This window comes from Cebus imitator, unplaced genomic scaffold, assembly GCF_001604975.1.
Source record: "Cebus imitator isolate Cc_AM_T3 unplaced genomic scaffold, Cebus_imitator-1.0 Scaffold172, whole genome shotgun sequence".
Taxonomy (NCBI): Eukaryota; Metazoa; Chordata; class Mammalia; order Primates; family Cebidae; genus Cebus; species Cebus imitator.
In genome coordinates this window covers 3,107,336-3,122,646 of record NW_016107487.1, presented here as the reverse complement: position 1 = coordinate 3,122,646, position 15,311 = coordinate 3,107,336, and the positions used below count along the sequence as shown (strand labels likewise).

Genomic DNA, 15,311 nt, shown 5'->3' with positions numbered 1-15,311 from the left:
AGGTGGAGTCTATGTGGTAGGTGTGAGGGGTGAGGGAGGTGGAGTCTATGTGGTAGGTGTGAGGGGTGAGGGAGGTGGAGTCTATGTGGTAGGTGGCACTGGGGAGTAGGGGCTGGGCCAGGGAGCTGGAGGTACCCTGACTGCTATTGCACAGGCAGAGCTCAGTGAGGAGGAGTTACTGAAAGTGGTTCAGTAAGAGGCGTGATTTGAACCCAGGTCTGAGCAGCTCCCCTTTTCTCACTGTTCAGGAGGACACTGCTTCTACAGCACAGTCTGGAGTCTCCCCAGGCTCCCGCTGGGTGAGGACAGGCAGGGACAGAGAAGAGGCTGCCCAAGTGCTGCACCACCCTACCACCAAAACCTCCTCAGGGTGGAACCAAGCTCTGTCCCAAGCTCACCTCCAGCCAGATTCCTCCCAGACACCTGGGCGTCCCTTCAGAGTGAGGACACATGTGCTGGCCAGCCCTCCTCATCACTCAGCTGTCATATGAGTCAGGGCATGAGCTGTCCCTCAGGGGACACTCAGCCACCTGAGCTTGGAGAAACCACTGGATGGGGCATGGGACACAGGCAGCAGGGGAGAAGAGAAGCCAGGACCAAGGGAGACAGGAGAGCTGGGTGCTGAGACCAGGGCTGACAGAGAAGGCCGAAGCCCCTGGAAGACCCCGCAGCCAGCTGTGCCTCCCCTACCATGGCCACTCCAGGTCCACGTACCTCCCCTGTATAGTTTTAGATTTTCCCATTGACTTTTTCCACCAAGCAAACAGTCTCCAGTGAGGTGTGTTTGTAGGAAGGGGGTGGCCAGGAGTGGTGCAGGGTCCCTGGAGGGTGAGAGGTAAGGGGTGGCTGGTTCTGCTGGCCCAGGCCCAATAGTTCCTCTGCACAGCCTTGGGTATGCCATTGCAGACATGAGGTGCTCAGCAAATATTTGTTGAATGGGTCATTCTCCCATGCTCACTACAGTCCCTGGCTGTGGCCTGAGTGCCCTCAATGGGGACAGAGGTTGTTGATCAAGCTGGACTCTGATCTTGCACCCCCAGAATCAGACTCCCTGAGAGGATGGGGAGCCCCTCTACTGGTCCTTTTCCATGGAGAAGATTCTGTGTCTCTCCTTAAGGGGACTCACCTTTCTCTCTAAATTTTGCTTTTGTTTATTTACTTGGGTAGGGGAGTAGAGAAGCACAGTCCAAACTTCAAGGTACAAAAGTTGATTCAAGGCAAATTCCCCCTCCCACCTGCCCCAGCCACACAGCCACGGATGGGTTTTGCAGCCTCTAGTTAAGGAAGGGCCACTCAGCCCCAACTCCTCCTTCAGCTCCAGGCACCCCCCTAGCATGCCCACCCCTCGGCCACTTGCTCCTCCTCCCTCAGCCCCTCCCGCTCCCTCTGCTACCCCCACAGCCCAGCCCTCACCCACAGTGTTCTGGCACTTTGCCCCTGTCCACAGGAAAGAAAATTTCATGGGGAACCTGGATCCTGGGACCAGAAGGGGAGTGCCCTCGAGGGTTGGTCTCATTTTGGAGACCAGTCGAATCTGTGAAGTTTGTGGGGAGGAGACTAGGGTATCCCCTGAGCATGGCCAGCCCCTATATGCAGGGGGAGGATCCTCACGGCTAGAGCCTCTCTCACCTTTGGGGTGTGGGCTGTTTCCTGGGGCTCCCCCAGCAGAGGTGCTGACTGTTGAGGTGTCGCTGCCTGCCCAAGCACAACTTGGAGGCAGCAGTTGTGCCCCCTTCACTCATCAGCCACGTGTATACCCCTATCCAGCCCATCATCTCTGGCCCTGTCGTGGGAAGTGTCCGCTCCCTGCAGGGCCAGGCTCCTTGCCTGGAGACCTAGATCCAGGGAGACGCAGTCAAGCCTACCTCTTCACCCTCCTCGATGTGATAGTCCTTCCTGGTGTTGGGGCCTCCGATGAACATGACTTTGAGCTGCTCCTGGTGCCTGCAATGCACAAAGTGGGGGAGACATTCTAAACCATCTCCCAGGAGTGAAGAGGGCAGGGGTCTTGTGGGAGCCAGGTGGGAGCCTGAGAACCCCTGGGAGAAGGAGCAGGGCTGTTTTGGCTTTACTGTCCCTGTCCCTCCACTCTCATCTGTGCGTGCTCCTGTGCATCTAAGTGTCTGTGTCTCTGGGATCGTGTCTGTGTCTGTCCCTCTTTGCATGCCCCCCTCACGTCCTCTGACCCAACAAGGGGAATGATGTGGTGATGAATCTATGGCTTCATCAACCAGGATCCCAGGCTGAGATCGAGATTACAGCCGGGCATGGTGGCTCATGCCTGTAATTCCAGCATTTTGGGAGGCTGAGGCAGGCAGATCACCTGAGGTTGGGAGTTCAAAGCCAGTCTGACCAACATGGAGAAACCCCGTCTCTACTAAAAATACAAAAAATTAGCTGGGCGTGGTGGCGCGTGCCTGTAATCCCAGCTACTTAGGATGCTGAGGCAGAGAATTGCTTGAACCTGGGAGGTGGAGGTTGCAGTGAGCTAAGATCACGTCATTGCAATCCAGCCTGGGTGACAAGAGCAAAACTCCATCTCAAAAAAAAAAAAAAAGATCTCAAATTACAGGGGAGCAGCAAATTGGAGGCCCCTTCCCAGGTTGGGGCAGGGCAGGGGCCAAAGACCCTTGACCTGCCACTCACCCATGCTGTGTGACTATGGGACCCTGCACTCTCCCTTGGCTGGAGGCATGGCTCAGTGGATACAGGAGAGGTGACATATAGCAGGGGCCTCAGGCAGTGTCAAATCAGTGTGGCATGTGTTTATAAGCACAGGCCCTGGGGCATGTTAATAACCATATGTGTAAAATAGAGAAACAGTTCTTACCTCACAGAGCTTAAACAGAATACACGAATTGATATTTGGAAGCTCTTGGAATGGTGCCTAGCATATGGCAAGCACTATTTAAGTGTTTGATAAAATAAATAAACCTAGCCAGGCTTGGTGGCTCATGCCTCTAATCCAGCACTTTGGGTGGCAGAGGTGGGTGGATTGCTTGAGGTCAGGCATTTGCGACTTGCCTGACCAACATGGTGAAACCCTATCTCTACTAAAAATACAAATATTAGCCACCTCTGGTGGTAGGCACCTATAATCCCAGCTATTTGGGAGGCTGAGGTGCAAGAATCGCTTGAACCTGAGAAGTGGAGGTTGCAGTGAGCTAAGATTGCGCTACTGCAGTGCAGCCTGGGTAACGGAGACTCTGTCTCAAATAAATAAATAACATACACAAATAAACTCAATATAACCCTCTTATTTTACAGTCTGTTTAACCAGACAAGAGAGGGTCACCTAGCCAGGGAATGACTGAACCTGGGCCAAGTCCCAGGCTCCCCAACTGCCAGGCTCCACTGGCTCTGTGGGGCACCTAGTCAGCTGTTTGGAACAAAAGCATGCTTAACCTCCTCAGCCTTTCTGCTGTTGGTGTGGTGTTACCTTTTTATGGGAAAAATACCTCAGCACCTCCTGAGAACAACCCACCCCACCCCCCACAGGAGGGTCCTTTTTCAGGGTGCACACTCTGGGGTGAATAAGCAGCAGAACGTGTCTGGGGGGGACTTCAGGGTCTTCTGAGGTGGCCCTGCCACAGAGGGCAAGGGCAAGGGCTTTCCTCAGAGCAAGGGAAGTGCTGGGTCTGGATCATTTGTACACACAGGGCACAGCAGGCTAGAGGCTGCTTGCATGGATGATGATGGTGTGGGATGGCAGGGGAGGGGCTATCCCACACCATCATCATCCATGCAGGGGCTATCCCACACCATCATCATCCATGCAGGGGCTATCCCACACCATCATCATCCATGCAGGGGCTATCCCACACCATCATCATCCATGCAGGGGCTATCCCACACCATCATCATCGATGCAGGGGCTTTCCCACACCATCATCATACATGCAGGGGCTATCCCACACCATCATCATCCATCTGCCATCCTCCCCCTATGGAGGAGGTCTGAGCCCCAAACTTAGACTGGCAGGTCCTTTCTGAGTGTCCTCTCCTGTGGGCTGTTTTCCAGCCGCTGGTGGGAGGCATGGGGACAAGACGGAAGAGCCAGTCTCTTTCTTTTTCCCTCCCTTTTGGTAGGCTGGGCCCAATAAGCCAGAAACACATTTGTGGCGCTGATGTTTGCAAAGTGGGTGAGGTTGCAGGGCAGGAGGAAGCTGTCATGGAACAGTCTGTGATTAAAGAACTTAAAGCTACACAGAGCTTCAAGAGGGGGAGAGAAGCTGTGAGGAACTTGACGGGGGAAGGGTGTGCCCTGGAGAGCTGGGTGCAGAGGCTCTGAGACTAGAAGCACTGGGGGTGATGTTAGGGAGAGATGTTGAGAAGGCTGGACCAGGAGGTGGACCAGCCATGGAGTCTGGTCTTGGCCTAAGTGGTGTTGAGAAACCTGGAACGCTGTTGTTATTTTTTAAAAATCAACTTCACTGAGATGTAATTTAGATACATACAGACAATTCTTAAATATGTCCACTCAAGAACTCTTTCAACCCAGCAATCAGAATGCAGAAACCAGACCTGCCCCTCCTCTGGCCGGACCTTCCAGCAGCTTCTCACTTTGCTGGGGGGTGCCATGGGCTGAATAGCAACCTCTCCTTCCAAATGTATATGTTGAAGTCCTAACACCCAGTCCTGCAGAATGTGACCTTATTTGGAAATAGGGTCCTTGAGATGTAGTTAGGATGAGGTCACCCTGGAGTAGGGTGAGCCCCTGATCCAATATGCCTGGTGTTCTTTTAAAAGGGGGAAATTTGGACACAGACACAGACACACACACAAAGAGGTCGCCTTGTGAAGATGAAGGTGGAGGTGGGCGTGGTGCGGCAGGAGCAAGAACACTAATGATGCCAGCAAACCACTGAATGCTAGGGAGAGGCTGGGGCAGACGGACGTGAGACCTCAGGGGGAGCTGTGGGGGGACCGAGAGAGAGCGACTGCATACAGGGATAAAGTGGTGGGAGGCGACAGCGCGTATTTGAGTGGGGGACTACAACAGTGGTAGGAGAGGTCTTTGGGGAGAGATTGACAGTTGGCCATGTGGTATTGCATGGTGACCAAGAGTGAGCGTGGACTCTGGAGTAGAACTGTTCCGTGGGTTGAGTCTAGAGCCTACCCGACAGGCACTCTGTGACACTGGAAAAGTGACTTATGAAAATCCCACCTCGCGGCGCTACTGTGAAAATGAGAGGAGATGATGTAAAAGCACTCAGCATAGTCCTGGGCCCGTCGAAGTGTTAGTGATCGCAGCTGGTTTGAGGTGCCACCCACTGACCATGTCCTGTGGACGCAGCAAAAATGGGGAATGTGAACCTTGATCTAGCTGGCATGTGAGGGCCAGCCATGGAACGGGGGGGGGAAGGAGGGAGGTGACTGTGCCACAGGGCAGGGCCTGAGATGTCTGCCCGAGAAAGACGGCAGCTGGACAGCCAACCCTGTTGGGTGCTGCAGGTAAAGGCTGCTGGCAGAGGTAGCCTAGGTAGGGTCTGGTGGGGTGTGTGTGTGTGTGTGTGTGTGTGTGTGTGTGTGTGTGTTCTTGCATGCCTGCAAAGAGGGGCCCTGGAAAGTGCAAGAAATCAAGGACTTCCCAAAGGAGCGGACTCTGCCTTCCCCCTTGCCTGTGGCTTCTGGGTAGGGTTGGGGTGTGTGATTAGGCTGCCCCCAGGCCTACATTCCAGTGCACTTCTGGGGCCTTGAAAACCACCCTCCCCACGCTTTTGAGTTTTCCCACAATGCCCAGTGTCACTCCGGGTTGGAGAATCTTTTCTCAGCCCCGGCGAAGGGGTGCACGCTGCCATCTCATCTCCCACAGCCTCAGAGCCACCTCAGCCTTCTTCAGAAGTCAAGGCCACAGTCACCAGAAAGAGGAACAAGCCGACGTGGTGGAACCGGAACAGCCTGTTTCCATCTTCCCCCAAGAACCCAGAGATTGAAGCTGCCCTTCTGCAGGCTTTTGGGTCCAGGAACTCGGAGCTGGAAGGTGAGGGTGCAGATGGAGGAGAGGGAGGAGGCGAGGGCAGGGGGAGGCCATGGCGGTGCAGGACTCACATGAGCTTGTTGCAGACCGGGGGCTGGAAGGAAGCCCGGTTCTCCTCCACCCAGGCCCTCACTCTCACAAGGCGCTCCATGACTGTCGGGGCGCCTCCTCGCAGCGCTGTACTCAGCCGAGGGAGGCCCGCGGCTCCGCCCAGCCTCCTGTCCGCAGCCTTTTAAACCAGAACCCCAGGCTCACAAGGCGGGGCAAACCCCAGCGACCCCACCCCCGCGACCCCGCGGTGGGTGCTTGGAGCCTGCGGACATCGGCCCCTAGTGGACTTTGGTCTGAGCCCGCCGCCCTTCGCTCCACCCCAGGCCCTGAAGAGCGCGGCGGCCGCAGCGCGTGGGGACAGCGGCCCGGGTCCCCGGGTTCTCCGCGGGGCAGGGACTTGGTCTCCGCCCTCGCCCCAGGGCGCCCCGCACACTGGCGCGGGCGGTGAGGCCTGCTCCCGGCAGAGGACACAGAATCCACACCCTTCTGGGCGCTCGTCCCCAGACGTTCCTTCCCTCTACGCCCCGGGGGGAACCCCAGGGAGGGCCCCCAGAAATACTACAGGGGGAGAGCGCGGGTTGGAAGTCCCAGCGCCTGAGAACACGGTGCTGGAGCTGGGGTCAAGGCTTGGCTTTCCCATCTGGAAAATGGAAATGACTGTCCGGCCACTGAGGGCTGCGGTGCGCACCCAGCGGGAACGTGCGCGGGGTGTCCCCGCAGGTCGGGATTCAGGGTGAGCCCCAGACCTGCAGCGTGCGGCCGGCAGACTCCGCGGCGGGCTTGGCGAGGGGAGTGGTGCGGGCGCCGAGCTGCGGGGCCGGAGCTCAGGGCAGGACCGTGGGCCCTCTCCACCCGAGGCCCGGCAGAGCTGCCGCTGTCCTCCGCGCAGTGTCGCAGTGGACCCAGAGCCGCGTGCGGAGCTGCTTAGGCATCTTAGGAACACACTCAGCTGGTACGCGGCTATGGGAGAAATTTGGCAGACGCAGACCCTGGCCTCAGTGTCCCAGCCCTCGGGAATCTCGGGGTGCTAATGACAGCCCCGTGTGAGAGGCTCTAACAGTTATCCTGGGTGTGAGGGGCTGGGGCGCTGGGCCTGGGCGTGCAGGTGTGAGGAAGGAGAAACCTGAGCGGGTGTGGAGGATGGAGAAGGGAATCCGACACCTGCCTTTCTGCAGGACGCAGAATTCTTAGGAAGATTGGAGGAAGTAGAGTGGGAGCTGGGGGGTGGGGGATGAGCAAAATGGCTCAGGCCTCTGACACCAGAATCCAGACTTTAGAGTTTAAGAAACTAAACGCCTCCAAATCATGTCCTCACAGCCCGCCTGGCGTGGGCTGGTTTTCTCAGCATCCCAGACATAAAGACTCCCCTGGTACAACTGAAAATCAAAACCCAGACAGATAAGAAGCCAGATTCCCCACTGAGACCCCTCCATTTCCTCTCTGCCACTATTTTCGTTTTCATTTTTCTCTCTCCTTCTTTGTAGTTATTTGTCTAGCACAGATTTAGCTGAGCACTTCTTTCTAGATTATCGTTTAGCACCCAAGTAACTCACACCACCTTCTTTATTTTTCTCATCTACAAGTAATCAGAGGAGACATAAACAATGACACATGAAACACTCAGGATCTGAGATGTGTTAGGTTTGCTTTGAGTGCCAGTTAAGTGGCGGGATGGGTGAGTGGGTGCATGTAGGCATCAATGAATTCACACAAAAAGGAGAAAAAATGGATTTCAGCCCAACAGATGTTCTGCTACCATAGTGCAAAGGAAAGAATGGTAGGTACTCTGTATTTTAACTGATACAATCAAATAATGTGAATTATTAAGGCCACAAGTAGAATTTTGGAGGTCTGGATTATCCAGAGTAACCCTTGTTACAAGCTAAAGCACTGTTATGTCATCACCATCAAATATGCGCTCTGGTTTGTGCTGTGTAGAGAAAATACCATGTCTGGTCTTCTCAATTGGCATGCCTCCTGGCTCAGGCACCACTGGACTCCAATGTTCAGAAAACGGACAGTTCTCATGTTGTGAGTATTCTGGCACTGTTGAGTTGAAACCGTCTGGAATCCTTCTGGATATTGATTGTTGGGCCCTTTATAGTTTCTGCAATTTACCCGCTCCCAGAAGCCACCTCTCTCCTCTGCACACAGGAGCTCATCTGCATTAAAGAATCAGAAGCAAATAGCATCTACCCTAGGATCCACGCTCAGAGGATCTGTCTGCTTGCTGGTGTCTTGCCCTGGCCTCCACTGGGTGCTGTTTGCCTGCCCAGGTCACTGAGACCAGCAGATCCTTCTATGCTTTGCTGAACCTGGCTGGTAATAGCTATCTGACCCTTCAATTCTTCCATACATTGAACTAGTTGCTCCAGTGAATCACTTTTCTGGCCCACCGTGTTCTGTCTCTGCCTGTCTGTCTCTGCCTCTCTGTCTCTCTCATATAATTCAGCAAATATTTTAAAACAAATAGCTGGTCGGGCATGGTGGCTCATACCTGTAATCCAAGCACTTTGGAGGCCAAGGCGGGCGGATCACCTGAGGTCGGGAGTTCAAGACCAGCCTGACCAACACGGTGAAACTCCGTCTTTAAAAAAAACAAAAAACAGAAAAACAAATAGCTTTATATGCACAAAGGGGCTAGATCATGAACTGCTCTAGTTATTTGGAAATCTAGGTTCTGGTCCTGCTATCTCTTTAACTTGAGTTATTTACAAGTCTGTTTAAAGGTTTCTAGACATACATTAGTTTGGTTTTTGTTTGGCTATCATTTTGTTTTCCACTTCTAATGGTATTGCATCGTGGTGAGAGAAGACAGTCTGTGTTGTATTACTTTTGGGTGGGAGATGTGTTACGATTTCCTTTGCAGCTTAGCTTATGGTCAAATTTTGTGAATATGTATTTTCTGCTTAGAATGCAGTTCTTAAAATCAAACTAAATGACTTATGCAGAGCATTTAACATAGAAAAACATAATGCATATTTCAGCTCATGAAAACTGATCACTTAAATGTAAGTAATATTTTGATAAGCTCATGAAAATTAAGAAAAAAAAGAATGTAGTTCTGCATCTTTCTATTAGGTCAAGCTATTGTGTTACTCAAATAGTCTTGGTCCTTGTTTTTTAAAGTGCTTAATATTTTGTTTTCCAAGAGAGATATGTTAAAGTCTAACACTGATTTTTTTGGTCAACTTCTCCTTTTTTTGTTTTTTGAGACTGGGTCTCACTCTGTGCCCAGGCTGGAGTGCAGTGGTGCGATCTCAGCCTCAACCTCTCTGGGCTCACATGATCCTCCTTCTTCAGTCCTCCCTGTAGCTGGGACTACAGGCTCGCACCACCATGCCAGGCTACTTTTTGTATCATTATTATTTTTTTTTGTAGAGATGGGGTTTCACCATGTTGCCCAGGCTGGTCTCGAACTCCTGGGCTCAAGCAATAGCCTCCCCGTAATCATAAAGTGCTGGGATTACAGTGGTGAGCCACTGTGCCCAGCCTCTCCTTATTGTTTGACAACTTTTGCTTTACGTATTCTGAATGTATGTCGTTAGATGAAAACATGCTCACAACTAATTTATCTTCTTGTTGTAATGTTTCTTTTATCTCTAAGAAATATTTCCTCTTAGTTTCTTTTCAACTTGACTTCAACTTTGATATTAATATTGCTACACCCACTTTGTGTTAGTATTTTCCAGATATGGTGAGCTGATAAAAAAGATGACACAATAACCCCTTCATTTCCTGAATCCATACCCCATTGCCATGTGACTTTGCCACTTTTCCATTAAAAGGGGAAGTTGGCCGGGTGCAATGGCTCATGCCTGTAATCCCAGCACTTTGGGAGGCCGAGGTGGGCGGATCACAAGGTCGGGAGTTTGAGACCAGCCCAACCAACATGGTGAAACCGTCTCTACTAAAAATACAAAAATTAGCCAGGTGTGGTGGTGCGCACCTGTAATCCTAGCTACTCAGGAGGCTGAGGCAGGAGAACCACTTGAACCTGGAAGGTGGAGGCTGCACTGAGCTGACATTGCACCACTGCACTTCAGCCAGAGCAAGACTGCATCTCAAAAAAAAAAAAAAAAAAAAAGGAAGTCCATTTCCTCGTTGGTTAAATTATGGTTGGCACTGTGATTTGTGAATATAGAAGGCAGCAGAACTGATGCTATGGGACATCTGAGTGTAGTCCTCACCAGGTCTGCCAGCTGCTGATCTCATCACCTGGAATGCTGTTGCCACCACATACAGAAGCCTGAGTTAGTGTCCTGGAGAGTGAGAGACCATGTAGAGGGTGAGGCTGGCCAACAGCCTGCACCAGCTGTGAGACCATCTGAGATGACTACAGCTGCACGAGTGACCCCAGGGGAGACAGGCAGAGACTTGCCCAGCTGTCTTGTTACTTTAAGTCATTCAATTTTTTTTAAGATTAAAAAAGTTAGTTTAGGCAGAAATAGTATGTAAATAATTATACGAATATTGCATGGATATGACTAAAACCTTGAAGCTGATGTGCAGTGAGCTAAAATTTAGAAAATGCTGAATGAGAGAATGGCCTAAAGAGCTATTCCGTACTCTGACCTTCCCAAAGGCAAAGACCAAGATTTATCCATCTCCAATATCTCCCCTGGAACCTTACACAGGACCCGGATACAGTGGACTCTTTACAAATACCGAATTGGGAATTCATTCATTATAAACACTAGGCGTCAGCTCTGGTTCTTCCAGGCTCCAAAACTAACATATGAGCAGGTTTCTCCAGGTAGATAGGAGAGAAGTAAACCCCAAAGAATCAGGGACTAGAGCCAAGTAAAGAATAAACCCCAAGAAGCTTTGAGTAAAAAAGGATACTGTTTGCACACTGCATATGGGAAAACAAGTAGAAAGCCCAAAAACAAAATAAAAACTTAACAGCAAAGAGGAAATAAACAAAGCCCCACAAATTCGACAGCTTAAGTTAGCCTAACCACGGCTGAGATATGGCTTCCCAAAAAACTAAACGACAAGTTGAGAGAAAGTCTCTGTTGTCAGTCAGGTCAGCTGTTCCTAAGAAACTAAATTCAAAACTAGACAAAACTGTCCCACTACTAAAAACGTATATAGACAGGGAAGTATTTTTTGAAGTGATACTAATAAGTTGACTTGAGCGATTTAATAGCTTTCATGAAGAATTCTGAGAATTGGTTAGCGGATTTGAGGAACTCCACAACTACTTAGAATAAAAAGAAAAGCAACTTTTAAAAATTTAGCAGTATCTCAAAAAAGAAAAACCTAGTTACATGTTCTCATAAAGAAGTTTCACTGTTAATATAAAATACTCCAAAAGTTTAGTTCATAAACATATTCAAAATATATACCCAATAATTTAAATTTAGCTGCTAGAGTAGCAATATAATTTTGATTCTCCAAAGATTACCAAGCATGAAATAGCAGCCTCCTTGGTGAAGGGGTATTGCCAAACCAGGTGTCTCTACGCCCATGAGATCTTAACACCAACATGCCAAATATCAGGATCTCTGCCTTCCAGATGAGAGTCGTCCTCACTTGCCTCTTCGGGGCCTGTCCACCAGATTCTCAGCGTGATGCTGGCTCACTGCCATTTTCCCCATGCCAAAATAAGCTTTCTCTTTCAGGTGTGCCATTTTTGGAGGATCCATGAAATTCAGCGAAGTTACGTTGTATGCCTCTCTGCTCTCTATGTCCACTTCATCTTGTCCATCATAGGATGACCCTATGTCAGCACCGGGGAAACCTGCAGCCAAACACACTGGCACAGCATCCTCATTAGCCTTCTCTTTGGCAGCGAGTTCTTCCAAAGCCTGGATTATTTCTATCTGCAGGTAGTCATTAAGCTTGAGGAAGGTCTGACAAGCAGCAGCTATTTCAGCCTTGCTTTATATTTTATTTTATTTTATTTTTTGAGACAGAGTCTCACTCTGTCACCCAGGCTGGAGTGCAGTGGTGCTATCTTGGCTCACTGCAGCCTCTGCCTCCTGGGTTCAAGCGATCCTCCTGCCTCAGCCTCCCGAGTAGCCGGGACTGCAGGTACATGCCACCATGCTAATTTTTGTATTTTTTTTTTAGTGGAGACGGGGTTTCACCCTGTTGGCCAGGCTGGTCTGGAACTCCTGGCCTCAAGTGATTTGCCTACCTCAGCCTCCCAAAGTGCTGGGATTACAGGTGTGAGCCACTGCACCTGACCCTGGGTGTATTTTATATTAGACCCTTTCACTGCCAGAGTACCATAAAGAACCTAGTGTTCAGGTACTTGCAGGCGCAGCCTGGATTACCAATGAGGATGGGAGATACCAGAGTGAGCATACCTTTGCCTTGGATCCTAACCAGGTCCTGAAATAAGCAGTCATGCTTCTGCAGTGTGAGAAAAGCTTCTTAAGCCACTTTATGGAGCTCCTCGGAAACACGGCCGGCTTCTCGGAGAATTAATTTAGGATATTTCAGCTGCCACTGCTGATATAATTCATTATCTCTGTGGGTCAGATAAGGAAGCCAGGTGTCTTTAAACTCTTCAAAAAGCCTTAGTTTCTCAGCTTTGCACTCTCGCTCCTTGGCAGTTGGGGTGTGCTTCACGCTGCCACTAAAGCCACCTGCCTAAGTCATTAAGGTTTGTTTTTTATTTGCTTTTTTTTTTGAGACAGAATCTTGCTCTGTCACCCAGGCTGAAGTGCAGTGGCATGATCTTGGCTCATTGCAACCTCTGTCTCCCAGTTTCAAGTAATTCTACTGCTTCAGCCTCCCGAGTAACTGGGATTATAGGCGTGTGACACCACACCCGGCTAATTTTGTATTTTTAGTAGAGATGGGATTTCACCATGTTGGCCAGCCTGTCCTCGAACTCCTGACCTCAAGTGATCCACCCACCTCAAGCCTCCCAAAGTGCTGGGATTACAGGCGTGAGCCACTGCACCTGGCCCTAAATCATTAAGTTTTGAGGGTGAGTTGTTACACTGCAGTAGATAACTGAGACAACAGGTATATGTTTTTCCTGCGTCATTTTGCTTTAGATACACCTTTCATGACGGGAACCTAGCTGGAGTGTTAAAAATCCAATCTCTACATTATGTGTTTAGTAGTCACTGGATTCAACCCTTTCAGATCCATTTAATTATTGCTTCATTTGTACTTATTCCTGACATCTGCTTTTGGGTTTTCTAATTACCATGCTGTGTTAGTTTCCTACAGCTGCTATAATAAATCACCACAGGCCCGGCACAGTGGCTCGCACTTATAATCCCAGCACTTTGGGAGGCCAAGTGGAAGGATGGCTTGAGGCCTGGGGTTTGAGACCAGCCTGGGCAATATAGCCAGACCCTGTCTCTACAATAAAATAAATAAGTTTAAAAAATCAGAAACTTAGTGGCTTAAAACAACACAAATGTATTGTCTTATAGTTCTGAAGGTCAGAAGTCTGAATGGGTCTTAGGAGCTAAATCAAGGTATTGTCAGAGCTGCATTATTTCTGAGAACTCTAGAAGAAAATCTGTTCTCTTGTGTTTTCCACCTTCTAAAAGCCACCTGCTTTTCTTGGCTCACAGGGTACCTTCCTTCTCCATTAAAACACATCATTTCATCCCCTGTTTTTGTTGTCACATTTCCTCTGTAACTCTCCAGCCACCCTCTTTCCCCTATAGGAATCCTTGTGATTACATTGAGCCCACCCAGATAATCCAGGGTAATCTCTTCATCAACCTACTTAATCACATCTCAACATCCCTTTTGTTTTGTAAGGTGATATACTCACAGATTCTGGGGATTAGGACAGGAAATTTTTGGAAGGAACCAGTAGGATTATTTCATGTACCACACATCCCTTTTCCTTGTTTCTTTTCTTATTCTCTTTTTTGCTTTTCTAATCTATCAAGATGCTCACGGCTGCAAAGTAACAGAGACCTTAGTTAAACAATGACATAATCAACAGATTATAAAGGCTCGCACAACTGGATACGCAGAGCAGAGTGAGCCTGTGACTCAGCAGCCCCATCATGGACCCTGGTTCTTTCCGTCCCTCCCATGTTCAGGTACTTGAGTGGTCAAGGGATGAGGCTGGAAGCTTCCTTATTCACACCCACTGAGGGAAAGAGTTGAGTACCCATCACTTTCCCTTTGGACCAGGTTTCACAAGCTGGGCACTCTTATTACTATTATCAGTAGTAGTAGTAGGGATAGGGATCTTACTCTGGAGCTGTCTCACTCTGTTGTTCCAGGCTGGAGTGCAGTGGTGCAATGACAGCTCACTGCAACCTTGAACTCCTGAGCTCAAGTGATCCTCCTGCCTCAGCCTCCCAAGCAGCTGGGACTACAGGTGCACACTACCACACTGGACTCATTTTTAAATTTTTTATAGAGATAGGGCCTCAATATGCTGCCCAAGCTGGTCTCAAAGTCCTAGGCTCAAGCCATTTTCCCACATTGGCCTCTCAAAGTGTTGGATTACAGGTATGAACCACTGAGCCCTGCCTCCCTTAGCAGTTACTACATCTACCTTGCAGTGTTCCCAGTACCTGCAGAATTAGCTTTAAAGTGACCGAATCGGAGATGCCAGTGCAGATGCTGGAGCCCTTCCTCAGAAGTCTGAGTTTCAGTTATGCAGTGGGCCGTTCCTCCAACCTCTAAGCTTTAGTGATTAAACGCCTCCCTCTGTTGTCTCAGCCCAAGGGTGGGTAGCTGCTTCTTGCAGTTGCTAATTTATGTGATAGGGCAGGTTTGTTTTTTTTGACTTTGCAGTTATCTAGTTAATAACCGTAAACCTAGTTAACAATTCTCCATATTACATTCTCTCTGTTAAATAATCGGTATAGTTTCTGTCCCCTGACTGATATATCTTTATAAGCTTAATTCTCTATTATAATACATTCGTTTGTGGTTGTGATTTGTACTTCTGGGAGGATCAGGATCAGTTTTATCCTGATCTTAGAACCTAACCTATTGATCCCCCAATACGCTGCCTCCTTAATGTAATCAAAATTGGCTGTTGGCCTTGGGATGGAGCCAGCTACCACAGCTAAGACCCTGCAGGGCAGGGCAGGGCAGGGCAGGGCAGAATAGGGCAGCGGAGGGGGAGGCCCCTCAGCTGGCTGTGGTCAGTGTCAGGTCCTCAGGGCTCTCTGCAAACAGAACTGGAAGTTGTTTCCCTTTTACCCTGCAGGCTGAAAGTCCCTCTGGGAGAAATTCATAGGCCAGCTCTGTGCTGAGATTTCAGTTTAGCTTATATATCTGCTACATTTCCATTGTCCCCTGCTCCAGGGCCAGTTGGGCCACCCCTCCTTCC

General features: G+C 49.8%; 1 protein-coding gene across 1 annotated transcript in view; it reads right to left on the bottom strand.

Moving 5' to 3' along the window:
• The window catches only part of HAAO (3-hydroxyanthranilate 3,4-dioxygenase), a 24,091-nt gene extending 17,699 nt beyond the window's left edge, over positions 1–6,392 (bottom strand). Inside the window, exons 1-2 of the mRNA XM_017544867.2 lie at positions 6,052–6,392; positions 1,866–1,944 (exon numbers count right to left, since the gene is read on the bottom strand). Of these exons, the coding sequence (XP_017400356.1) occupies positions 1,866–1,944; positions 6,052–6,131 (159 nt within the window). The 5' untranslated portion in view covers positions 6,132–6,392. The remainder of the gene's footprint in view (positions 1–1,865; positions 1,945–6,051) is intronic.
• Positions 6,393–15,311: the final 8,919 nt, after the last annotated feature.